Here is a 27,556-nt window from a genome sequence, read left to right on the forward strand (position 1 = left end):
GCAGCCTGGCGTTGGGACTGGTGACTCTGACGGCCAGCTGGGCTGCTCTCTCCACGATGGCTTTGCGGTTTTTGGAGGAGACGTTGTGAGCAATCTCAGCACAGTGAGATTTGTTGCACATCAGCAGCACTTCGAGCTCCTTGACGTTGTGGACCAGGAACTTCACTGGGCAGCGTGTGCTTTGTTTTCTTGTTGCTCCTGTAGCTAATGCTGGGCATCAGGATCTGGCCCTTGAACCTCCTGTGCACCCTGTTGTCAGTGCCTCTGGATTCCCGCCAGTTCCGCTTAATTTTGACATATTGGTCTGACTGGTGCCGGATGAACTTATTGGTCCCGTTTTTGACCATCTTGCGCTTCACGAGGGGTCTGAGGGCGGCCATGATGCCGACTAGGAGACCGCGGCCACCTCCATAGGTAGCACCAAGGAAGAGAGTTAGCTTTTTTTTTAATTAAAATACCCCAGGCCGTCACATAGTGTTGTCTTTTTTGGCCTCATCTGATAGGTATAATTTACCTGTTTTATATCCCACTTCTTTCCAAATGTTTGCTATTGTAAACAACACAGTGGTTTACATATATATATACATATATGTATCGCCTTTGTCTTTTTGATTAACTTTTTTTTAATGGAGGTGCTGGGGATTGAACCCAGGACCTCATGCATGCTAAGCATGTGCTCTACCCCTGAGCTATACCCTCCCCCTTTAGTTAACTTCTGATTGAAGCACAGTAGACATACAGGAAAGTGTGCATATGGTACGTATGAAATATTTCAGTGAATTGTCACTAACACTATATGGCCAGAATCAGACGTTATCAGCAACCCCAGATTTCCCACACCAGAGTAACCACTATCTTGAATAGTGTAGATTAATTTTCCCTGTTTTTACATTTTTATATGAGGAGAATTACACAGTTAATATCTATATTCTTTTTGTCTGCTTTTTAAAAAGTTGAGGTAAAATTCGCATAGCATAAAATGAACCATTTTGAAGCGAACAGTTCCATGGCATTTAGTACAGTCACAACCTCTGTCCAGCTCCAAAACATTTCCATCCCCCTGAAGGGAAACCCCATTACTCGTTAAGCAGTCACTCCCCATCCCACCCTCCTGTCAGCCCCTGGCAACCACCAGTCTCCTTCCTGTCTCTATGGGTTTGCCTGTTCTGGGCCTTTCGTGTAAGTGTTGGCATACAGTATGTGGTCTTTTGTGTCTGGCTCCTTTCACTTACGATGTTTTTAAGGGTCATCCATGCTGTAGCTTGAGTCAGTGCTTTATTCCCTTTTAGGGTGAAATCCTATGTACCTGACTTTTAGCCTTAATATTTTTATACCCTGAATTTTTACCTCCTCATCATAAAAGAATATAAAATACTATGTCTTCCTTCAATTATGACTTAGTTTTCTATTTGGATGGTTTTCTATTTATTCATTCATTTATTCAAAAAGCAAATATTTAGTGGGTGTCTCCTGTATACCAGGCACTGTTCTGGGCGCTGGAGACAAACCGTTGCCCTCATGGGGCTTCATAACTTCTATTAAAATGTAGAGAATCTGTGTACAAACAGGTGAGATGTGCTCCTGGGGATTGAAATTCAGTGTGTTGTATGAGTAAGAAAAGCCACCCCTGGTATCAGCCTCTTGCCAGCTTTCATTGCATCGATCTCAGCTTCTAACCTCTAATTCTCTCCAATCTCAGGGAGAAGATAGCCTTTTTTACAAGACCAAGGATTAACGTACCTCCTCTGCCCGCCGACGATGTTTGATGCAGCGCTTTGTACACATGAAGTATTTATCTGCCCATTTTATTTTCATGAAGTTCTTAGACTAGCTAAATTTGTCTTTAAAATATTTGTGCAAAGCTATTAATATACACATTTTGTAAAAAAATAAAAACAAAACATATATCTATACATATATATTTTATAATAGTGACGGCAACAGGGCTTGGTTTTTCCTTGTTGTGAAATTGACATCTCTAAAGACAGGTTATTTTATAAAAGATCAACTATCATGTTAAGAGTGTACAGTTTTTACGCTGTTTTATTTGACTTAAAGGCTGGAAGACAGAAACGAAGTGAGTTCAGGCAAATTCACTGTATTGTAATTTATTTATAGTACTTTTTTTTTCCTTGAAGGAAAATACCGACTTTAAGATGTATTTTAAGACTGAAATTTTGTTCTTCAGTATTTGTCATGCAGTAGAATGGAACTTTGGGGCCGGTTTTGTTTCTCACACCTGAAATGCAAACGCTCTGTGCTAAACTCGTCACTCATGTCTGTTTCCCGTGTGTGCATTTATCACGTTCATTGTAAGTTTCACACCTTCTGTGTTCTGTTAAGATGCCACGCGCAGGGGTTCGGTCCCCAGTCAGTGCCGTGTGCGCCTGGCAGACCTCGCTCTCCCACGATGGCCCCTCGTTTCCGTCTTGCCTTCCGTGCGCCTTTCCGTGCGCACCGCGAGTCTGAAGCCGGTTCCCGAGCCCCCGTGGCCTGTCCACGGTGACCAGCCACATAGCCGTCCTCACCCGGCCTCGGGCAGCCCCGCCTTTTGAGTCCGCTTCATCTGATCCTGACCAACCAGGAAGGTGGTGGTGGAGCCCCGCTCTGCCGCTCTGTCCTGATGGAACCTGAGAGGAGACGTAGGAACACGCGATCTCAGTGGGGCAGTGGCCCCGCTGATGGAGACAGTCACCACGTAGACCTGACCGCCTCTGAAGGCGCTCTTTTGAAGAAGCAGGCGTCTGTGGGTAACGCAAGTTACCCAGCGAGTCACTCCCAGGAGAGTGTGTGCTTTAAATCAGAGCTCCCGCACCCCCCACTGGGGTCTACCCAGTATTTCTTCGGAAATCTTAGAACTAGTTCACGAGGGAAAAATTCTTATGTAATAAAACTGTACCATTCTTTTAAAGTACTAAATGGTATAGTTTGTCTAATCCATATTTATTACCTATGAAAAGCACTCCCCTGCACAAGGCCTGGGTTGAGGGGTGAGGTGAGCCACGCCAAATGCCAGAGAAGCCGGAGCCCTCCTCCTGGCCTCCCCGCCCCCCCACCGGCAGTGCACCGCCCCCCCAATCAGCAGCCTCTCTTCTCGTTAATCTGTAACTGCCCCTTGTATCACCCGCCTTCCTTTCCACGTTTATTAAAATCAATTTTGTAAAAGCATTTCAATGACACGCGACCAATCACGGACAGCGAAGTCATCAGTGGTGGTGAGACTGAAAACTTTGCTTTTCCACAGTTGTCACCTCTCGCTATGTACTTCTGCCTCTAGTCTCGCTTTTTTTTTTTTTTTTTTTTTTGCTGATTTCTCTGTATACATGCCCACAACAGAGGTAGAGACACACAAAACATCAGTCCTGGCCCAAAGTGCCCCGTGGGCGACAGCCTTGCTGAGCAGCTCAAGGGGGTGGCAGGACCTCCTGCCACCAGCTGTTGGAGCTTTAAACTCGGAGGGAGAATTGGGGTGTGTGGGAGCACATCATTTACTCCAGACGTGGGGGATCCCTGCCCATGGGATGCTCCCAGTGGATTGCGGGTTGAGCCAGATCTGCCAACCCCTCTGGAGCAGCAACATGGGAAAAACCACTCCACCAATACAGGAAGCTCTCAAGGGTTTTCATATAAATGTTACTGCCTAGTAGGTACAGATTTCCATTTGCAGTGGTGCTTCCCCACCCCAGAGTTAAGGAAAAAAAAAAAGAAATCCCACTTTGCCCCACCAGAAATAAATGCTGCCCCCGCTTTGGTATCAGCTCAAGGGGCGCTGTGTTTGCGCCTCTCCCCACGCTCCTGCCTCCCTCCCGCATCTGTCTGCCTCTGCACCTGAGTGGGACCACAGTCAGCAAGGAGAGAAAAGCCGGGCAGATGAAGGACTGAAGGACGGAGAGGGGGTGGATTCTGTGCCAGCCCCGCGGGCAGGACACTGAGCACCTAAGTGGCTTCTCTTTCTCGAGTTGATGTTGCAGCTTACGACTAGTTAAGACCACCACTCCCTGGAAAATATCCCACCCGGCAGAAAAGTGAAATCCTAGCGTCTTAAGGGGTATTTTCTTATGTTGAAGTTTGTCCATAACCGTGCCTTGTGATAAGAAAACTGCCGTGTTTTGTCAGCAGCGTTAGTCTGGAGATGATCCGAAGTCTGCCACCAGGGTCCTTTAGAAAACAGTCCGATGAGTAAAAGGGAATTTGGTCTTCACTTCATCTGATCACTGAATTGTTACCACTGAAATTGTACCTTCTGTTGTGGGAATAAGTTATAATCAGTATTCATCTCTATTTTTGTCACTGTTCTAATTGTCATTTGTATTGTTTGAAAATATTTCTTCTATAAAATTAAACTAACCTGCCTTAAGAACAGAATGAGAATGTGTGTGGTTTTTTAAAGTGTAATTACAGAGACTTAAATATATTAAAATGTATGTAATTTTTTTCAACATGAGAATCGAGGCATGAGGACAGAATGGGACAAGGAACACATATGCAGCCCTCCTGTGTTCTGAAGCAGATCCCGAACCTTCTCGGTCCAGCTGGAAACATTTCAGTACATCTTGCTAAGAGAAAAAAACACACCCAGTATCCCCATGGCATCTTAACATGTAATAACTCAGTAGCATTCGGTACCCATGGTCCACCTTTCCACTTGTCTCAAAGGTCATTCTTTTTTTTTAATACCTGTTTCCTGAGATTTTTTTTTTTTAGGTCTATGATGTTTTGGGGGGAGTGGAGGAACAGCTTTCTTGAGATAGAATTTACATTTCATTATATTCACCCATTTAAAGTATGTAATTCTGCAGTTTTTAGTATATTCAGAGTTTAGTATATTCATAGAGCAAAGGCCACAGTGCAGTTTAAAACATTTCCCTCACCCTAAAAAAACCCTGTGCCCTTTAACAGTCACCCCCCAATCCCACCCCTGACCTCCCAGCCCCTGGCCACCACTAATCTGTCTGTCTCTGTGGGTTTGCCTGTTTTGGACGTTTCCTAGAAATGGAATCTCACACTCTGTGGCCTTTGTGTTGGCTTCTTTCACTCAGCATCGTCTTCTCCAGGCTCATCCACGTTGTAGTACGTGTGTCAGGACCTCACTCCTTTTTATGGCTGAATAATATTCCTTTGTGTGGATAGACCCCATTGTGTTTATCCATTCAGCAGTTGTGGACATCTGGGTTGGTTTCCACTTTTGGGCTAACAGAGATGATGCTACTGTGAACATTTGTGTACAAGGGTTTGTATGGACATACGGCTTTATTTCTCTTGAGTCTGTACCTAAAAGTGGAATTGCTAGGTCATATAGTAGCTCTGTGTTTAACCATTTGGAGAACTGCCAGACTGTTTTCCACAGCAGCTGCCCATTTTATATTCCCACCAGCAGTGTGCAAGGGCTTCAGTTTCTCCACATCCTGGCCAACACTTGTCATTTGGATCATAGCCATCCTCATAGGTGCAAAGTGGTATCTCACCGTAGTTGTGTCTGTGTTTAATTCCCAGGATCCCTCCCTGCCCCCACCACACCCACTCCCTTGTAATCTGTTGAAGAAACAAGGCTGCATGTTCTGAGTCTCCCACACTCTGGGTATAGTTTAACATGTTCCTCTGACCTTTATTTCCTATAAATAAATACTGGAAAAGAAGCTGTTGTTGAATCTAAAAGCTTACTCTGATTCAAGTTCATTTTTCTCCTTTTTTTGGGGGGGCGGGGCAGGATAGGGGGCAAGACATAGGTTCACCATCAGTCTCCAGGGAGACTTGGTTGCTTGGTGCCAGGGGTATTCACTAATGCTTGGTTGGTCATTGTTTTTAGGGTTTTAAATCAATAGTATTTTTTTAAGGATAAAGGGAAGATTGAATATCATATAATGACTCATTTGCTTTATCCCGTGTTACACACATAAACCACCATTTCAGAATAACAGTCCCAATGCGACCACCGATACTACAATGACTGAAAACTGCTTGACATTTTTCTTTCAGTAACTTGAGCCCTTAAAGTCTATCACTAGGAATATGCAGTCAAATCACTGTGTTTGAAAGTAACTTGGAATATTTCCTTTCTGTGTGGCTAAGCTACCAGTTGGAAACACAGGTGTTTCACTTTATTTTGGATTTAAAATTTTATTTTGTAATTGTGTGAAATATCCACATGGTTCCAAAGACAATTCTACAAAATAAGGAATCTCCTTACAGGTCACCATTTAAGACAGACTGGCTTTCCCTGCATAAGCAGCTACATGAGCACATACCCAGGAGTGCACACGTGTGCACGTATCTATACACGAATAAGGACACATCTGTGCTTGTCCTCACTCCCCTCTCTTGGGTAAACTGTGGCACACCATACACATTTTTCACCACCTGCTTTTTTCTCGTAAATATATCTGAGTTCACCAACATCTTTACTGGTTGCTGTAACAATTGACCACAAACTGAGTGGCTTAAAACATGAGAAATGTATTCTCTCACAATTCTAGAGACCAAAACTCTGAGATCAAGGAGTCGGCAGGGCTGCGCTCCCTCCAAAGGCTCTGGGGAGGGCCCTTCCTGCCTCCTCCCGCTTCTGGGAGCCCCCTACAGTCGCTCCAACCTCTGCCCCCATCTTCACGTTGCTGTCTTCTCCGTTTCACTTGTCTCCTAAAACACGTGTCATCCGGTTAACCCGAGGTGATCTCATCTCAAGATCTTTAATTTTGCCTCTGTCAAAGCGCTTTTTTTTTTCAGCCCCGAATAAGGTCATGTTCACAGGCTCCACGTGGACATATCTTTTGCAGGACCATCATTCAACCCACTACCGTTGGCCCTCTGGCTCCCTCAAATTCACATCCGTCCCACATGCAGAATGCATTCACCCGACCCCCACATCCCCCAGAGTGGCACATAGAGGCATTCTCCATTCCTTTTTGCCTTTGCACACTGCAGTAGTGGACGTACCATAGTTTATTCAGCCATCTCCTGGTGATGCTAGTCTTCCGCTATTCAAAATAATTCAGCAATGAAACCCCTTCTGCAGACCTCTTTTCATACTTTTGCCAGGGTTTCTAGGGGATAGATCCTTAGATGTGGGATCTCTGGGTCAAAGGCTAAATCCACATGGGATTTCGCTGGGTATGGCCACATTTCTCCCCTAGGGGGCGTACCATTTTGCGTTCTTGTTACTGAACCAAATTTGGGTCCGCTCGCCCATGCGCAGTAAAGCCAATCTACTGACACCAGGTGTGGTGAAGGAAAGTGCAGCATTTATTGCAAGGAGTCCAGGTAACTACCGCTTAAAAGACTCAAACTCCCTGAAGGCTTTAAGAGTAAGATTTTTAAAGACAGGGTGAGGGAGGGGGTTGTGGGGGGCACGGTCAGCTTGCGGACATTCTTCCAGTTGGTTGGTGGTGAGGTCATCAGGTGTCAACATTAACCTTCTGGTTCCAACCGGTCTGTGGTCTGCGTGCTGGTGGTCAGCATGCAGTTAACTTCTTACACCTGGTGGGGGCTTCAGTGTCTGCAAAACAGCTCAAAGGACGTGGCTCAGAATATGACCTATAGCCCTTGAGGAAAAAACAAAGGTCCTTGACTTTGTTTAATGGCTAAACTATTATTATTTTGGCTTGCTTGACTGTTTTCCTTTGTTTCTGCATTTTTCTCACTTCTCTGATTAAATTTACTCTTTGGAACTCGGAGAAGGCCTAGACGGCCAAAGTTTTTCTACAGACAAGAGGCAGGCAGAGGACATAGTGGGGCGGGGGGGCTGTCCTGGGAAGCCCCATAGGGTCCTGCTCGATTACATTCTCATCAGCAATGTATGTGAGTGTCTCCACGACGTCACCAATAGAATGTTGTCACATTGTGAGTCTTGGCCGTTTGCAGAGTGTGTGCTTTTCTTCTGAGCGAAGCTGCTTGAATTATGGAAGCTCTTTGGTGTGTTTTATTGTCTGTTGGGGCTGCCCCTCCTTCCTTTCTTCTTCTTCAGTGTTTGCTCGGCTATTCCTGCTTATTTGTTCTTCCAAATGGATTTTATAATCAATTTGTCTAGCTCCAGGGGGAAAAAAGAGTTGGAATCATTACCAGCATTGCATTTACAAATTGGGAGAACTGACATCTTTATATTATTCAGTCCTCTTATCCAAGAATATATTATGTATCTCCACTTGTTCAAGACTAATTTTGTGTCTTTCAGGAATGCTTTACAGTTTTACTCATTTATCTTTGGCATATTTCTTGATAGGCTTTGCCTAAAATAAAAATCCAGATAGAGACAGAAAGTAAGTATACATACTCTCAAAGCCAGATATCTTTTTTCAGGCTTTCACGAAAAAGCTAGTGTTTACCCATTAAATAACATGTTGGCTTTAGGAGGTGAATTTAACACACACACACACACAATGTTAAGGATGAATCCATCATTTTCTATTTTCTTGAGTGTTTGTAACATGAATGTGTGTTGGAATTTTCCAAATTCCTTTTCTCCATCTACTGAACGAATCATACGCTTTTCCTTCTTAACTCTAAGAACATGATTGCGTATATTAATGGATTTCCTAATAGAAGACCACCCTTGCTTTTGTAAAATAAATCATGATATATAGATATTAGTGTGCTTTGGAGTTGGTTTGCTAGTGTTTTGATACACTGTAACTTTTTTTAGTGCAGTCTTTGCTGGGTTGAGGATCAGTGTTATACTCCATAAAACAAATGTGCAAGTTGTCTTCTGTTTCTTGGCTCAGAGAGGATACGTTTGGGAGAATTCTGCCATGAAATCATCTGGATGTGCTTCATGCTTTTTTTCCGCAGGGAAGCTTTAAAAACCGTTCTCTGTTTCCTCTGTGGAAATTGATCTCTTTAGATTTGTCTCTTGTCAGTTTTGGCAAGTTATATTTTCCTTGAAAACGATCTATTTAATTTACATTTTCCAATTTGTTTGTAAAGAGCTGTATGGAAGACTGGTTTGTAATTGCCTTCATTTTGATCGTTCTTTCCCCCTTGTCATCCCCAATTTTTTCTACTTGTGTTTTCTCCCTTGTTGTTGTTTTGTTTTTTTAAAAAAACAAGGTTAGTTACTGGGTTATTATTTTTTTAACTTTTATTTTCTTTTATAAAAGAGAACCAGCTTTTGGTTTTACTTCTTGTACTATTTTTCTATTTTATAACTCATGAAATACTGTTTTATGTGTGTGTGTGTGTGTGTTACTTACTTGCCTTTTTGGGTTTTTTTCCCAGTCATTTTTTAAAAATTTTTTTATTGATTTATAATCATTTTACAATGTTGTGTCAAATTCCACCGTAGAGCACAATTTTTCAGTTCTACACGATCATTTACTCGCCTTTTTTGTAGTTGTTTGAGTTGGGTATCTTTATTTTTATTTAAAAATTTGTATTCCTAAACCAATTTAGTGATAGAAATTTTTCTCTCTCAACTAATGTTTTTTTCATTATCATTATTCTTAAGAGATTCTATGATTTCACTTTGTAGTTCCCCTTTGATGCAAGAGGTATTTATTAACGTGTCTTTAAAAACTTTTTACAGATGTAAAACTTTTTGCAAATTTTTGTTATTAATTTCTACTTTCATTTACAAAATAGAAAATCCTGTTTGTGTTATTTTTATTCTTTGGAGTCTATTGAGGTTTTCTTTGTGGCCTTTTTGTAAATGTTCTGTGGAAAGCAGGCACTTTTTGCATAACTAAGGTTCAGAAATTGATTCATACATACATACATGCATACATACATACATGCATGCATAGCAGAAGTTTTCTTCTCTCACAGTTTTGGAGGCCAGAAGTCTGAAATTAAGGTGTTGGCAGGGCAGTGCTCCCTCCAAAGGTCCTAGCAGAGGGTCCTCCCTTGCCTCTTCCAGCTTCTCATGGTTCCAAGCATTCCTTGGCTTGTGGCCCCATCACTCCAAGCTCTGCCTCTGTCTTCTTGTGGCCTTCTTCATGTCTCTCTGTTTCCAAATATTCCTCATCTGTCTCTTTAGAAGACACCAGTCATCGGATTTATGGCCCACCATAAATTTCATCTCTAAGATCCTTAAATAATTACATCTGCAAAGATACTATTTCCAAATAAGGTCATATTCTGAGGTTCTGGTGGACAGGAATTTGGGAGGGATGTTATTCAGCCTACTGTACGTACAGAACACCCACCCAAGCTCTGTTTTATTAATTATGGACCATGTCTAGGTTTTCTGTGTGTCTCCTCAGGCCCTGTGTCCTTGAGCTGTCCTGGGTGTACTGACAACGTGTCTGAGTGTTTGTGTTTTCCCACACATCAGTCACATCACTGGTAGTTTCCACTTTTGAAAGCTGTTGCCGTCTTATTAGACATATAAACATTAATGACTCTTAACTTGTCAATTGTTCTTCGTAGCCTTGCACACCGTAAAGTGGCCTTCTTTGGCTTTTCTTCTTTTTTTAATGGAGATACTGGGAACTAAACCCAGGACCCCCCTGTGCATGCTAAACATGCACTCTGCCACTGAGCTAGTCCCACCCCTGCTTCTTCATCTTTCTGAAATGCCTTTTGCTGGGAATTCTTCCGTATCAGATAGTAAAAATGTGATGGCTACTTTCACTGCATTTGTGTTTTTCTTGTGTATCTTTGTAAATCATTTATTTTCAGTCTTTTTGTCTTAGCTACATCTGTTTCTACACAGATTAATGTTATATTTTGGTTTGCTAGATATTCTAAAAATGTTTTCTTTTAACATTTTACATTGATGAACATTATCGCTACCTGTGGGCTCATCTCTGTCACTTTCATATGTATTCAAATGAATGGATGTAATTTTCACTTTGTAGCCCTTCTCTTTCCTTTCTGTATGCGTGTGCCTATGTGTGTGCCTGTTTGTATATGTGTGTATGCATACAAATATGTATGTATGTGTGCAGTATTCAGAAAGGTCTGCATTTTATTCTAATGGCTACCTTATATTAATATCATTATATGTTCTTTTTAGTTTCCTCTCTTTGGTTGATGTCTGTTGGTTCCGTACTATGAGCGATATTGAAAAGAGCAAGTAACCCCCTTCTCCCTCGCCCCTGGATCTAATCTGAAGAAGCATAAGTAGAAGCCCATGGACAAGCTCAGTCTCCTTTTTCTAATCCTTCCCCGCCTCACCCCATTTTCTGATCACCGCGTGTATCCTCACTGTCAGGGCATCTCTGACCCCTGTATCCTCTCTCATGTCTTGTATAACCATTATCCTGTCATAGTTCTAAAGGTAAATGCATATATGTGTCTGTTGCCCACCAGCAGTCCCCTGATTGTTCGCTGTCCTCATTCTGGTGGTCTGCAGCTTGTTCTGAGTCGATTCTTCTAGAAGGGCTGTGGGAACAATATTCTCCAAGTTCTTGCGTGTTGATAACAGTGTGTCTGTTGCCTTTGTACCTGAGAGTCAGGTTGGCTGGGTGTAAACTCCCTGCCTCCCATTTTTCTTCCTCAGGTATCTTAACTCTGCTCCTCCCTTGTCTTCTGCCGTGAAGTGATGCACTCAAAGTTTCATGACAAACTGACGTTCATTTTCATCTAAGTGACTTAGTCTTTTTCATGGATACTCAAAGGATTTTTCTTATTTTAAGCCAACATCTTTACCAGCACACACCTTCATGTTGGCCATTTGTAGTAAGTTGCTCAGTTTTCAGTGTGCCCTTTCGGGTAGTTTCATGACTTTATTTGATGACAGTGTTCTGTAATTACACTTCCTGCTATCTGTCCAGTCTACTGCTTTCATTTTTCTTCCTTGGGTTCTCCTGTTACATGGATGTTTGCACTTCTTTGCCTATATTTTATTTTTGTCACTTTCCCTCAGAACCTTTTCAGCCCCTCATTTCTTTTTAGTTTTTAATCCGTTCTTTTCACCTTTTAATATTCAAAGGTGCTCTTCAGCACGTTCGCCCTCTTGTGTTCCTTCTGTTCTTTGTCTTCGTTTTCATTCCTTTCTGAGCCCTTCTGCCTCATTTCTGAGTTTTTCTATTTCCCGTTTATGTTATTCTCTCACATATTATTTTCTCATTTTTTCATTTTACTCTAAACTCTTCAGATTACATTTTTCCCCTATTTTGTCAGCACATCTTTCTAGCATGTTTCTTATTCTCTCTTTTCAAAGAATTAAAAAAACCCCACTACTGTGGCCAAATCAAACTCGCCTCAGTTACTGTAGCATCAAGTAACCCCTCCTGGACCTCTGGGCACCTTCTCCCTCCCTCGGGCCCCCCCCCATGTCCCCCAGTTTGTGCTAAGTCCCACTCGCCCTTCAATAGGCTTAGAGTTACTTTCTCAAGGCGGTGGAAAGTGCGCTCCACCCCTGAATACATTTGGCCCCTCTCCTTAATTGTGTCTACTAGTCAGCTCAGGCTGCCCTAACAAAACACCAGACTGGGCGGCTTACACAACAAAAATGTATTTTCTCACGGTTCTCAAGACTGGAAGTCCAAGGTCAAGGCGCCAGCAGGATTGGGTTCTTCTGAGGCCTCCCTCCTTGGCTTGCAGACGGCCACCTTCTTACTCCCTCTTCACAGGGTCATCGTCTGTGCCTGCACCCCTGGGGTCTCGTCCTGGTCTTATAAGAGCACCAGTCAGATTAGGGCCCCACCCTAATGACCTCATTTTAACTTAATCACCTCTTCTAAAGCCCTTCGCTTCAAATACAGTCACATTCTGAGGTACTGGGAGTTGGGGCTTCAACGTGAGAATTTAGGGGGATACAGTTTTGCCCATAACAGTGTTTCCACATCACCTAGCACTGCTCTCGTTAGAGCACTGCCCACTGACAATTGGAAAGGCTCCTTTCCTGTCTTTGTCCCCAAGGACTGTAAGCTCCAAGGGGAGAGGCACCAGGTCGCTCCAAAGTGTTGCCGGCCCTCAGGCGTTGCGCTGCGGGTGCGCCTGGCGCTCCGGCTGCATGAACCGGGTGAGTCAACGAGGCAAGTCTCCAGTAGGCGCCGCTGCTGCGTAACCGGGGACCACAAAGCTAGTGGCTTAAGACAACACAGATTTATGCCCTTACAGCTCTGGAGGTCAGAAGTCTAAAATGGCTCTCACTGGACTGAAATAAAGGTATCAGTAGGGCTGTGTTCATTCTGGAGGCTCTAAGGGAGAATATTTTTCCTTGCTTTTTCCAGCTTCCAGAGGCTGCTTACATTTGTTGGCGTATGGCCCCTTCCTCCATGTCTAAGAAGAAAGAACAAATCCAACTCCACATTGGATCTGTTTCTTTTACTTTAACCTTTGTATTCTGTTGCTTTTGCTGTAAGCTAAAAATGTTGCCTAGAGCCTGAACTAGACAGGAGAGCCCATTCTCAAGGCTCTGACCTTTTAAGGTGTAACACTTCTTCATTCATACAGAGACAAAAAGTTGCAGAACAGAGAAAAACATGTGTCTTGTTGGAGGTTTATAGGAACATCGCGACCTGAACTACGTGGACAGCTGCTAGAACAAAGGATTCCTATACCAAGAAGTTAGTAACAACCAACCACACCCCCTCCCCTGTTAGTATAAAAGAAGCCTGAACTCTATCTTGGGTAAAATGGTTCTTTGGGACACTAGTCCACCATCTTCGCAGTCTGCTGGCTTTTGGGATAAAGTTGCTATTCCTTGCTCCAACAACTCATCTTTTGACTTACTGGCCTGTCCTGCAGTGAGCAGTATGGGCTTGGACTCAGTAACACATCCTTGAGATGAGCGGAATAGTATCTTCAAACCTCTGTCTCTCTGATTTCTGTTTCTATTGTCACATCTTCTCTGACACTGACCCTCCTGCCTTCTCTCTTATAAGGACACTCGTGATCGCACTGGGCCCACCCAGACAACCCAGAACCATCTCCCCATCTCAGGAGCCTTCACCTCATCACAGCTGCAACGTCCCTTTTGCCAAGTAAGGTAACATGTTCGCAGGTTCTGGGAGTTAGTCTGTGAACATCATTCAGGGCGAGGCTCGTTATTCAGCTGGCCATAGAGGTGTGCACCTCTGAAGGGACTTTTCTTTTATTCTGATACATGTGCACTCTTGTCAGGCATCTCAATTTTTGCTTTGAAACTAGTGATCAGACACTCCCCTCTCACTTTAGAACAAGATTTGCGGGCCTCTGGTGATGTCCAAAGGCAAAGGCTGCACATTTTGTGGCATTTGGAAACATCTTGCCTGGAACCTGTGGCCAGAGGCACACAGCCTTCTGGAATCAGTGCTTTTCCGTCCTCCCCATCGACAGACACTCTGGCCAGATTGCCTTTCCTACTCTGCAATTACAGGCACAATCCCCTGGGTAATAAACACAAATTGTTTTATTGCAATGGAATTAGTTTAAAAAAAGTGCTTCACAGCACTACCTGATAGAATTAACTATCTGTGATAATGGTATTATTTTATATCCACACTAAAATATTGTAGCCACCAGCCCCATGTGGCTGTCAAGCACTTGACATGTGGCTAGTGTGACTGAGGAATTGAATTGTTTTTTTCTACACTTAAAATGTTTATTTATATATACAACATATAAATATATATGTATATTATACGAATATATGAAACTGCATTTAAAAAAAATCATAGAGCCAGAGCAGAAGAGCCCTAATACTTCAGCCTTGTGAATTTAATTAATTAACTAAGTAAGTAAGTAATTATTGAAATACAGTCAGTTACAATGGTGTGCAGCACAGTGTCCCAGTCATGCATATACATACATACATAAATTTTCATATTCTCTTTCATTAAAGGTTATTACAAGATATTGAATATAGTTCCCTGTGCTATACAGCAGAAACTTGGGTTTTTTTTTTTTAATCTATTTTTATATATAGTGGCTAACATTTGTAAATCCCAGACTCCCAAATTTATCCCTTCTCACCCACTTGCTCTGGTAACCATAAAATTGTTTACTATGTCTGCGAGTCTATTTCTGTTTTATGGATAAGTTCATAGTATCCTTTTTTTTCTTTTTTTCTTTTTTTAGATTCCACATATGAGTGATATCATATGATATTTTTCTTTCTCTTTCTGGCTTACTTCACTCGGAATGACAATCTCCAGGTCCATCCATGTTGCTGCAAATGGCATTATTTTATTCTTTTTTATGGCTAAGTAGTATCCCATTGTATAAATATACCACAGCTTCTTTATCCAGTCACCTGTCGATGGACATTTAGGTTGTTTCCATGTCTTGGCAATAGTAAATAGTGCTGCTATGAACTTTGGGGTGCATGTGTCTTTTCTCATTAGAGTTCCCTCTGGATATATATATGCCCTGGAGAGGGATTGCTGGATCATATGGTAAGTCTATTTTTAGTTTTTTGAGGAATCTTCATACTGTTTTCCACAGTGGCTGCACCAACCTGCATTCCCACCAGCAGTGTAGGAGGGTTCCCTTTTCTCCACAGCCTCTCCAGCATTTGTCATTTGTAGATCTTTGAATGATGGCCATTCTGATTGGTGTGAAGTGATACCTCATTGAAGTTTTGATTTGCAATTCTCTGATAATTAGTGATATTGAGCATTTTTTCATGTGCCTGTTGATCATTTGTATTTCTTTCTTGGAGAACTGCTTGGAACTTCTGCCCATTTTTGGATTGGGTTGGTTTTTTTTTTTTTTTTTTTTGGTTATTCAGTTATATAAGCTGTTTATATATTCTGGAAATTAAGCCTTTGTCAGTCACGTCATTTTCAAATATTTTCTCCCAGTCCGTAGGTTGTCGTTTTGTTTTGCTTATGGTTTCCTGTAGTGTGCAAAAGCTTGTAAGTTTAATTAGGTCCCATTTGTTTATTTTTGCTCTTATTTCTATTGCCTGGGTAGACTGCCCTAGGAGAACATTGTTAAGATTTATGTCAGAGAATGTTTTGCCTATGTTTTCTTCTAGGTATACCATGTCTTGCCTTATATTTAAGTCTTTGGTCCATTTTGAGTTTATTTTTGTGTATAGTGTGAGAGAGTGTTCCCACTTCATTGACGTACATGTGGCTGTCCAGTTTTCCCAACACCACTTGCTGAAGAGACTGTCTTTTCTCCATTGTACATTCTTGCCTCCTTTGTCGAAGATTAATTGACTGTAACTCTGTGGGTTTATTTCTGGGCTCTCTATTCTGTTCCATTGATCCATATGTCTGTTTCTATGCCAGTACCACAGTGTTTTGATTACTGTAGCTCTGTAGTATTGTCTGAAGTCTGGGAGGGTTATTCCTTCAGCTTCATTCATTTTCTTCAATATTGACTTGGCAATTCTGGGTCTTTCATGATTCCATATAAGTTTTAGGATTCTTTGTTCTAGTTCTGTGAAAAATGCCCTGGGTAATTTGATACAGCCTTGTGAAGTTTAAATTTTATTAATTTAAATTAACTTAAACATACATAGCAACTTGTGGCTAATGGCTACCATATTGAACCAGTGCAGTTTTACAAAAATCAAATTTCCAATCCATAACATTAATGGAATCACTATGCTGCACTCGAAATTGACACAACATTGTAAACCGACTATACTTCAATAAAATTTTTTTTCCCAATCCAAAGCACCTGGACAATAGACAGCTTTTCTCAAAGGCCAGGTCCTGGGTGAGAAAAGCTGTCCCTTGTTCAGGCGCAAGAAGACCGTTTACCTCGATTGCCTGGGTACCGTGGAGATACCATTCTCCTTTCCAATTACAGGCTCAGTAGTTTGAAGCCAGCTGTGGTGAGAGAATTTACACCATGGTAACCTGCAAAGGCTACAAATCAAGGTTCCACCCCCATCCACCCCCACCAACCCCCACCCTTGGAGAGCTGGGTTTTGAACCTTGATCAGCACACCACTGTGCTTATGCCAGTTTGAGGAGATTGGCCTACTGAACTGCCTTGGCACAATCTGAGTTTCCTGGCATCCAAAGAGAAAAAGGAGACGCTTATCAGACAGGAAAACAGTTTTCCAGGGGAAGCAAGGATTCTCTTAGTGCTACACAGGATCTTCTCTCAGGCTTCTTAGAAAGACAATGTCCTTGACAACTCCCCGGGAAACTGCAGAGGGCTTTCAAAGCTGTTGTCACAACAAACAAACAGGGGAAAGTCGTCCATGTTTGCAGCTTTCTGATGTTCATCGTGAGGACCATGGCTCAGAGTGCCTGGGGAAGGCGGCATGGCATCTTCTAATAGTCTACCTCGTTCACTGATTCCCCAAAACTTTTATGGGTTGGTCACACGTACCGCTCCACACTAGGTGTGGGGGAAAGCATACTCATTTGGACCATGTGTCTGGATGTGCGTGAACTCAGGACAGATGAATGAGGGTCCTCACCTCCAGGTTTTATCAGACACACAGCTTATAGTACCATTTACCAGATACTCAGGGTTGGAATTTGGAGGAGGTGAGGAAGGTCCCTGCTTTGGGTACAAGATTTAAGTGAGCACCAAAAAAAATCACTCATCAAGATAATATATTATTTATTAAAATCAAAATTAATGCAAAAATTCACAATGAGCCAAATGTCACATTTTGCAATAAAAACAGGTTATTGTTTCTTTGACGACCCTGCATTACTGTGTGAGAGGAGTAGTCATTTCCAGCTGGCCGGGGGTTACATGCCCTGCTGGTCCCCATGGGCGGGTTTTTGTGGGTTGACAATGGTATGCAAATAAATTGGGCCACGTGGGGCTTTCTGTATACTTTTGTGTGTGATTGTGAGTCTTTATTAACTTTTTCCACTTGGCTCAAAATATGGAAGGATATTTTGATAAGCATATAAAGGGGGACCCATTTTTCCTTGTGTCTCAGGCTCCAGTAAGGCTCTGCAAGGCACTGCTGGCTCTTTCTGAATCCCTCCCTGAAGCCTTACAACGTTCCTAGGTGGCGGATACTATTATTACCACTACTGCTCCCCACTTTGCAGAAGGGAACATCGAGGCTTGCAGAAACTTGGGACATAGCACAGACAGTAATAGTGTCACATGGTCATGTAATACTTGAAGATGGTGCATGAGACCATTTGGAGACAGTGTTGGTTCTGGTGTAACACCGGACCTCAGAGACGGTTCTGACACTGGGCTTTCAGAGATGGGTAAATCCAGGAGCTCGGGGGTGAATGGGAACAAATGATTTGGTGCACCCTGGACAGTGCTATGTGGAGGGTCCCAGGGAGCTAGGGCGGTGCCAGGGTGGGAAGCCGGGGCACCCGACAGAGGACTCCAGCCCCAGGGAGTGGGAGACTGATGTCAGGGCTGTCTGTGAAATGGGGCCGAGCATACTTGCCCTCCCCTTGCCAGAAGGCTGCTGCCGGAACCAAATGCCACTGCAGAGGGCGGTGCCCATACACCGGACATTTGCAGCATGGGTATAAGGGGGCTTGAATTTTTTTTTTTTTACCATGTAATGTGTTTCCAGTTTTTTTGTCCCTGCCCATGGCGTCCCCTCCCCAGAGAGAACCACGCTTTGCAGTTTCCTGTGCATCAATTCTGAAACTACGAATATACAAGTTATACTTCCCACCTGCCAGCGGTACCACATTGAAGGGATTATAATGAAGCAGAGCTTCCAGCGTCTTATACAATGGTGAACTTTTAAAAATGGCTTAGAAATGGAATGTTTTGCGGCATCAAATTATACTTTGTAAGTAAAGCTAAAGCAGGGTTTCTCTGCTTTGGCACCAGTGATGTTATTGGCTGGAACATTCTCTGTTGCGAGGCTGCGCTGTGCACTGCAGGCCGGTGAGCAGCGTTCCTGGTCTCCACCCACCAGATGCCAGGAGCACCCCCTCCCTGAGTTGTGGCAGCCAAAAAATGTCCCCAGACATTGCCAAACTTACCAGCAGCAGATAGGAGGGGAAAATAGTAGAAATTTGTGAAGAAAGGAGAAGGTGCCAGTATGGAGACATTAAAGCTCAAAGGTCGTAAGTATTCAAGGACTATTTTCGGGAAGGATGGTTAACGGCTTTCTGTCTTCACACAGAGCAGAATAAGAAGTGAATTTAAATGGAAGACAAATTGAGATGAACATTAACACAAGTTAACGGTAAACAGTAACACCAGTTCTGGGCTACTTCTTTCCTGAAGATCTTTATGAATAGAACGACCTAGAATGACGAGGAAATGTTCTCCCGGGGCTCTGCGGTTAAGATTTGAGAAACTTCAAGTAATGAAATCTGCGTTTAAAAGTATATATTCCATGATCGTGTCTACTACTATGGTGCTTTTTAAAAAAACAAGCAATAACTATTTCTTGTTACAAAAGCAATACATGTTCATCATAGATAAATTAGAAAAGGTAGCTAAACTAAAAAGAAAATGAGAAACACCCTTAACCCTGCTAATGAGTGAAATCCCAAGTTTGATACTTCAGTGAATTTGCTTCCTAATTGTTTACTATGTTCATGTGGAAAGGTGTCTGCATAATAAATAGATTAACTGTAGGGGTGGCAAACATTTCCCCTTCTTCCCTTTTGGGTCTTTTGACTGGTTTAATAATTAAATTGACATAAAATGGATAAACAAGAGAGAAGTAATTTTAATTTCCTACAGTACGGACATCCCTAGAATTATGAGATGCCAGAAAGTCACCAAAGCAGGCAGCTTTTATACCTTCTCGACAAGGAAAGAATAAATCTGTGAGGAATTGGTGAAATAAGGGGTTTGGGCTTGGGCTAGCAAATCAGTGAAGTAACAAGTTTTGTTTATACAGCCTTCCAGGCGGTGAATTCCCTGTCTCTGGCTAAAAGGATGTCTTTTATCCATCTGGTCCAGGGAGGGTACCTTCACATGCTTTTGGGGGGACCAAGGAAGGCCAAAGCCTCCTTCTTCTACAGGCTGTTTCTTAAGTAACTTTAATTCAAAATCATCAATATGCTGAGTGGCATATTGTGGGGTGGCACCTACATACCTTAATTGGATCATTCAGCACATGATGCTTTGGCACTTACTTACTTTTTTCATCTAATACACTGTAAATGTCTTTACATGTCAAAAAGCGTCGGCCACCGTATCAATTTTCACCCTTCCATTGTACCGATGTTTTATAATTCCACCCATCCTCTGTTTTTGCAAACTTTAACTTGCTTCTGGTGCTTTGAGGTCATAAATAATAGTGCCGCAGTTTTTCCTTTCATGATTTTTTCCATTCCCTTCCTTTTTTCCCCCTGGGGCTAGTTCCCAGAGCAAAGGATTCCAATAGCTGTCCAGCCCACAGTATTTTTCAACCTGCGCATATTCGTAAGGATTTTCATAGGAATTGCTAAACAGCCCACCAGGAAGATTGCTCAATTTACATTCTTATGGGTGGTATCTGTTTTTCTTTTTTTTTTAAGTCTTTGCCAAAATGACAATTTTATAGGCGGGGGTGGAGGATGTTGCAAGGGATCTCATTCTCTTGAAAACTGCGACCCCCCAGTTCTAGGCCTTTTCAGAATTGCCGGTTTCCTTACCGTTGTTAATACTTGAACAGTCACCTGGAGAAGAGGAGGTGAAACTAACCTACCGGCAAAAAAATCGCCCCATGACGAGTCAGGTGCCTTTACTTTAGTCACTTCCGCGAAGCCATTTCCGCCAAGCCAGAACACAGGGCAAGACACTGCAGACCTCCGGAGGGCATTTTATAGACCACCTGCCTCCCCACCTCCCACTGATTCCTGGAACTCCCACCACTGTAGCCCGCGCAGCCCAGCCCCAGCGGGCAGCGAGCCCTGTGTCAGGGACGCCGAGTTTTCTCTGGACACGAAGGCACCGACGGTAGGAGGCGAACGAGATTGGCAGGGCCAGCCTCCAGATCCCACAGCTGACCCAGCCGGCTGGGCAGGGCTGAGTGGCTGGGCGGAGCACGTGATGCTCCCAGCCTGGCACTTGGGTGGGGCGGGGGCGGGGGCGGGGGTGGGGGAGTAGCGGGGTTGGGGGTGGGGCCCGCCCTGGGCGCCTGAGGCTGAAATCGACATTTGCCTCTGGTAGGAAAATGAACTTGTCCACTTCTGTCTCTATCAGCCTCTCAACCCACTGGAGCAGGGGATTTCGGTAGCATTTTAATTTTATATCTCAGGAACCTGAAAGCAAAAGGTAAGTTGCTTATCACTCAGAAAAATAAATGAGAGCAGGGACCTTGCATATCACACGGCCACTTTGTTGATTTTTAAAATCGAGTTGAAAATAACCGATCGCTATGAGAGGCAAGGGCCGTTATTTATCCCCAAATTAGAGACTGACCTTCTGAACAGAAATTTGGTTAATCTGGGGGGAATGGTGGTGAAAGGGCCCGGGTTAAATATAGAAGGACATGAAAGCTGCCGGAATAAATAGCAAGTCAGTAACCCTGGCCTGCTTGTGAAACAATCTATTTCACATCTCTTTCAGGGGCGGGAGCAAAAGGAATGTTAAAATTGTAATTTAAACTCAAACGAAGTCAACTAATCTATATGAAAATGGAATACAAATAAAAACAGTTCCTGCTTTTGCCCTTTCACATTTCAGAAACGTTTATGTAGTTTGGCAAGAAAGTTGGTATGTTCATTGATTAAGTTTGAAATACGCCATTTCAAATTTATGAAATGATCACAGTTGGAATTTTCTAAGGCTTTCCAAGGAAGGGTGTTTCAGTTGTGAATGAGAAATGTTGACATTGTACATGTTTTCTGTAATAGTAAAATGACTCACTTCACAGAATATGATAAAAATTAGAAAATGTGAAATAATGAGTTATTGTGAATTAACTTTCATGTCTGAGAGATCAAATTCTTTGCCAGAAGATTTAAGAAAACAGAACAACTATGCTCATGCAACAGCACTTTATTTTAAATAATCAAATGTTTAATAAGTAGTATCAATATGTGGTGTCACTATTTTTTTCTTTGGCAAACACACGTTAATATTGGAATGTAGCTATTGAGAGTAATTAAAGCATTATCCATCAGTGCAATTAGTATACAATTCCACAGTGAATAGGCTTCAAATGAACGTATTTGATTGATATCGTATTTGATGCACAATTTGAAACACTGACCTTCTACGCAAAGTATGTATACGCACTCTATATTTTTGATTTGCACAAAATATATTTATTTATTTCTCCATTGCATTTGATAAAGATTTTAAAAAACCCCACTAAATTGTTTCCTTTCATTACTAATCCCCTTATTGCCAGCTCGTTTGAAATCCTATTACCTGCCTGCGTGGAGCCTGGAGTCATTTGGGTCTTTCCTTCGTGTGCTGTTTGTTTCACACAGTTGGTGAAAGGCGAGGGAAGCTACCCACATCAAATAAACCTCCCTGAGAAGCGGCCAGAGCCGGGCTTCCGACCACTGGCTCCTCACCTCCAGGGACTTCCAGGGTCTTCCCACCACCCCCCTCCTCACCCCGAGGGCGTCACGTGGCGGCGTGGTGCCCGCCTCCCGGTGACGTCACCGCGCTCGCAGCCGTCGCGCTGAAGAAAGGATGCTCTAGGATGCTGTGCAGGTGGGCGGCCGGGCTGCGCCATGCGGCACTGCAGGTAAGGGACTCTGCAGGCGGAGCTCCTGCCCGCCGGCCTGCAGCCCGTCGGCGCCCCAGGAAGCAAAAGTGAGGTCTCTGGCTGCTGTGGCCGCCACATGCTCCAGGCGGCAGGGGGCCGGGGCGGGGGGGGGGGGGCGGCCGAGGCGGGGTGAGGAGCACGGCTGTTAAGGGCTTACCCGTGACTTGGGTCTTGGCATGCCCATCCCGGGAAAGTGGGCAGGGGCCAGACAGGAAGACCTGGGCTTCCTGCACAGGTGGGAAAAAAAATCCGGAATGATCACAATACATGCATTATAAGGAGAGAGAGGGGCTTGTCAGGTAACTATTAACTGTTTACCAACTGTCATTGTCCTTAAATACGGACACATTTACTAATTCTCCTTACAGGGGTTTGTCCTCAGTATTTAGCCTGATTTCTTTCAAAGCAAAGGCTGCTTTGCTTGAAATGAAATGGAAAACTTCTTGGTTTGCAAAATAAGAGCTAGATGTGCAGTCAAAATTGTTTTGCATATTTTTGCAAGGTTCCAGCATTTAACGGGGCTATGTCAGAAATGTGTTTTTTCTCCCCCTCCGGGTGTTTTAGGTGGATTTAAAAATAAAAGTATGCAATACAATACATGTAATAAAATAAAGCCTCCAAAGATAACATGCACATGTAAGACAGCACCAATCAGCTACATCTCTTAAGAACAAAATGGTCTTGAGAAAGGGATGGAGGTGGAGATGAACAGCAAAACCTATGCATTCCCAGTGTCTCCTTCATTCCCTTGCTGGCTAATTCACTTGCGGAAAGAAGGGGCTTGCTGACTCAGCGGCAGATGGAGGAGGGGGGGGTCAGGTGACTTTTCAGTTTTAGCAGGGCAGGGGCTGGGATTTTAATGGACTCTTTTGAGAGTTCCGACCTGTGTTTACACTTCCTTCTCTGGTTCGCCCACAACCCGTGGCCAGGATGTGTGGACACCCTTAGGAGGAGAATGTGGCATTCTTTCCTGTAAAACAGGACCCCTCTGGAAGCGGTAGTGTCAGTAAATTGTATTGGAACTCGTGCCGTAAATAATTCGACACATCAGCAACTGTTGAAGGACCCATAAAGCAGTGTTATTTTAGTTGATAATTAAAGAAGGCATTTCTTTCAGAGTCTGGACACCCTGATGGGTTGCTGCAGTAATTCAGTAATTCGTTTACTGCAGTTTTCTTCAGGTTGGGTTCAGGTTGGCTGTAAGAGTTAAGATCCTCGGGTCCGCACCCTCTCTTCTCCCCTAGCCCAACCACAGACAGTAGAGCAGGTGATAAAGACTGACGTAGTGGAGACCTGGTTCTGCTTCTGGCTTTGGGACTGTGTAACCTGGGACAAGTCACTTTGTGTCTTTGGGCCTCAGTTTTCTTTTCCTCAAAGCAATCATGGCGTTTGAATCAGGGTTTCTCAACCTTGGCACTATTGGCATTTGGGGCTGGATCAATCTGTGGCGGGGCTGTCCTGTGCACTGTAAGATGTTTAACTGCATCCGTGGTCTCTGCCCATGAATGTTGGCAGCACCCCTCACTGCCAGTTATGACAATCCACGATGTCTCCAGACACTGCCAAGTGTCCCTTCGTGGGGCCCCTTGCCGCTGGTTGAGAACCACCGATTTGGACGATCTCTAAATGCTCTTCTGGCTCTGGGATCCTAAAAATCATTTTCCTATGATTTGTTTGACACCGAGCCCTTGGTTAGAGATCAGATTCCCTTTCATGATGTTGTATATACTGGGAAACACAATGTGCAGGCTTTTTATGCTGTGGGCTTCCAGAAATAGCTTCTGTCAAAAAGGGGAGGCCTGTTTGGGTGCCAGTTGTAGCTGGCAGCTAGCTGGGCAGAAAGGAGAGTGTCGGGGAAAGAGGAAGAAATGCCAGCAGGAGACCAGCGTGCGGACCTGGGGGAGACCTAGCAGCCCAGACTCCCTTTCCTTACCTGTGAAAGTGGGACTAGCAGGGTCCATGTCAGGGGCTTGTGAGGAGGGAATGAGACCTCGGGGTGCTGGCACCCGTTGTGGCGGGGAGATGGTGGTGACCTGTGGCCTGGATGAGGCTGGCACCAGCTGCCCGCAGAGCCCCGGCCTGGACCTGGCAGGTGGTGGCCGTCACGTGCTTTAAGCTTTAGTACAGGACTGGCCCCTGAAGGTCTGGCTCGAACACTTTGGAGGGCGGCTTTGGCTGCATCAATTTGCCTCTTGGAGCTGTTGCTGAATCTATAAAATGGGGCTCTGGTACTTGCTGGTCCTGCTTCCTTGGCTTTGGGGGGATCAGATGGATGTAAGGAGGTCGGCAAGCTGGGAAACTCCTGAGAGACAAGAGGCAGTGATGGCCGCAGCTTTGTAAAGTGTGGGCCATGCTTAGTGTGTGTATATGTGGGGTGGGAGCTTAGACTGACCAGAAAAATGATCCTCGTCTCCCCACAGCCTGGGACTTCAGTGTTCCCCTCCTGCCGTTCCCTTGCCATCAGCTCTCTCTCTTTCTGCCTCTTCCAGGCGACTAAAAATTGGGGGAGGTTTGGCCTTTGGTGAGAAAAAGCCACTGAGCAGAAGCCAAGGCCCAACCAAGCTGCCTCCTTCGCCCACTTCCCCACCATTGTCTTTACATGTGGCCCTCACAGACGGTGAGACAGCTCGTCCCCACCCTAGAGCAGGCCTCACTCTCGTGCGCCTCAGAATGGCTTGGCACCCTTGGCGGGCCATCTGGCGCTGTCTCTGCGCCATCAGTATCAATATCATGAAAGAAACTTCACAAGGAGGGGGATTCTCCATCAGATGAGGTCAGTGAGACAGAATAGCTCTCCTAGGCAGCCGTGCTGCTGTGACAGAGAGAGGACCACGGACTTGGTGCCTTCTTAACATCAGACATTTGTTTCTCATGCTTCTGGAGGAGGGAAGTCTGCGATCAGGGTGCCAGAGTGGTTGGCTTCTGGGTTGCAGACAGCTGCCTTCTCCCTGTATCCTCACTTGGCGGGAAGAGGGTGAGCTGGCTCTCTGGCCTCTTCTTGTAAGGGCAGGAATCCCATCGTGAGGGCTCCACCTTCATGACCTCATCACCTCCCAAAGGCCCCACCTCCTAACATCATCACATTGGGGATTAGGATTTCAACAGATGAATTCTAGGGGGACACGTTTGGTCCATGACAGTAACCAAATATAACTTGTAGCCCTTGATTGGATCCTGGCCTGAACAAACATCTATAATAGGCATTGGGGACATCTAGTTTATTTTTATGTGAATGCCTATTAGATGATACAGGGAGAATACTGTAAATTTTACTAGATGCAATAGTCTTGTGGTGTGGTAGGCACCCAGCTCAGCCAGTCTCCTGATTCCTGACACAGAAACGGTGAGATGAGATGTGTTTGTTTCCTGCTGCCATGTTTTGGGGTAATTTGTTACACAGCAGTAGGTAACTAACACATGTGTGTGTGTGTAGTAGAGTCTTATTTTTTTGGTGATGCATGCTGAGGTATTTAGGGATGAAGTGTCATGATGGCAATAACTTAAAGTTAGTTTTATTTTTAAATTAAAAAAATTTTTTTTAAGTCAATTTTTTTTTTTAATGGAGGTACAGGGTATTGAACCCAGGACCTCATGCACACTAAGCACGTGCTCTACCACTGAGCAATGTCTCACCCCAACCCCTGCAATAAGTTACTTTTAGTTAGTTTTTTTTTTTTTGAACATTTTTAGGGAATCTCTTTAATGTGTAGCTGAGTAGAAGACAGATAAATTCTCAAACCTGCTTCTGCATTCAATTTGTTGCAGTATCACATGTCATGTGGCCTCTGGAAAATTCCACTGTATCCTGATGAGAGAATGAGAATGGAAAAAGACAAATAACAACTTAAGGTTATTATAAGAATATTTTTGACAGCATGGACCCCCTTAAAGGGTCTTGGGGGCCCCAGGGTGTCTCCAGACCACACTTTGAAAACCACAGTAATTTACTTTTAACTAATTCAGATAAACGGAGAGTGCGAGGAGGCACATAAAGTCAGATAGGAACACTTGTTGACTTTGGGGTTCATCAGACTCTTCCCTGTAATGTTCTGTGTATTTGAAAAGGTGCACAATTAAAAGTTAAAAAGAAGATAGAAAAGATATGTAGACTCGGGCATGTGGGGGATTGTGATTGAGGAGATCTGGGGGTGCAGCCCAGGGGGAGCATTTTTACCCTGATCGCACGGACCTGCGGCCTAAGCTGTGACCTGCTGGCCGGAGGGTCCCAGCTTAGCCACGTGCCCTGCGTCCCTCCGCCCTCCCGAACCAGACCCAGAGGGTTAGGTGGCGGCGACGGCTCATCTGTGCTCCCTCCGCCGATGAGGATGAGGGGTTGAAGACACTCTCCCTCGTCAGCAGACTATCTTGTTGGCTATGGGAAAGGCCTTACTATCAAACCCTTGCTTGACCATATTTTCAGGGGATGGCCGGAGATACGTTTTCCTTTCTAAGGGCAGGGGTGGGTTTCCTTTACGAGCGTGATAAGTATTTTTTGAATGACTTGTTATTCTTTGAAATAGTAATATATGCATGATGTGAGAATTTCAAGCAGGATCAAGGTTATGCAAAGAAAACGAAGTCTTTGTCCCATTTCCATTGTCCCCTGACCCCCCCTTCCAAAGGCCATCACTGGTAACTTTCTTTTTTTTTTTTTCTTTCTTTATTTAAAATTTTTTTTATTGGTGGAGGTACTGGGGATTGAACCCAGAACCTCATGCATACCAAGCACACACTCTACCACTGAGCTATTCCCTCCCCTTCCCCACTGGTAACGTTCATATATATTGTTTCAGAAGTGTCTGTGCAAATACCCCAACTATAGATTGTATAGAGCCCTTTCTTTTTTCTTTTTTCTTTATTGGTATGTAATTTACATGGAGTGAAATGCATGGATCTTAATTCAGTTGGGTTTTTCCTTTTTTTTTCTTTTTTAATGGAAGTATAGTCAGTTTACAATGTTGTATCAATTTCTGGTGTACAGCATCATGTTTTAGTCACACATGTACATACATATATTCCTTCTCATATTTTTTTAAATTGAAGCTGCAATGTGTCAATGTCTGGTGTACAGCACGATGTCCCAGTCATGCACGTACATACAGATATTCATTTTCATATTCTTTTTCATTA

The 27,556-nt window shown here is 43.8% G+C and overlaps 2 protein-coding genes and 1 non-coding gene across 4 annotated transcripts in view; 2 read left to right on the forward strand and 1 right to left on the reverse strand.

Annotated features, from left to right (window-relative positions):
• The window catches only part of WWC3 (WWC family member 3), a 102,131-nt gene extending 97,766 nt beyond the window's left edge, over positions 1 to 4,365 (forward strand). For both annotated transcript variants that reach the window (XM_074359825.1, XM_074359826.1), the window contains one exon: positions 1,700 to 4,365. In XM_074359825.1, coding sequence (XP_074215926.1) covers positions 1,700 to 1,766 — 67 coding nt within the window. In that variant the 3' untranslated portion in view covers positions 1,767 to 4,365. The remainder of the gene's footprint in view (positions 1 to 1,699) is intronic.
• Positions 4,366 to 20,447: 16,082 nt separating this feature from the next.
• CLCN4 (chloride voltage-gated channel 4) overlaps positions 20,448 to 27,556 on the forward strand; it is a 64,223-nt gene continuing 57,114 nt past the window's right edge. Inside the window, exons 1-3 of the mRNA XM_010966200.3 lie at positions 20,448 to 20,661; positions 20,908 to 20,979; positions 22,143 to 22,405. The gene's annotated coding sequence lies outside the window, so the exon portion shown is untranslated. The remainder of the gene's footprint in view (positions 20,662 to 20,907; positions 20,980 to 22,142; positions 22,406 to 27,556) is intronic.
• Positions 27,110 to 27,182, reverse strand: TRNAT-GGU (transfer RNA threonine (anticodon GGU)). The gene has a single exon. It is a non-coding gene; the product is annotated as a tRNA-Thr (tRNA).

Source organism: Camelus bactrianus, chromosome X (genome assembly GCF_048773025.1).
Source record: "Camelus bactrianus isolate YW-2024 breed Bactrian camel chromosome X, ASM4877302v1, whole genome shotgun sequence".
Classification (NCBI taxonomy): domain Eukaryota; kingdom Metazoa; phylum Chordata; class Mammalia; order Artiodactyla; family Camelidae; genus Camelus; species Camelus bactrianus.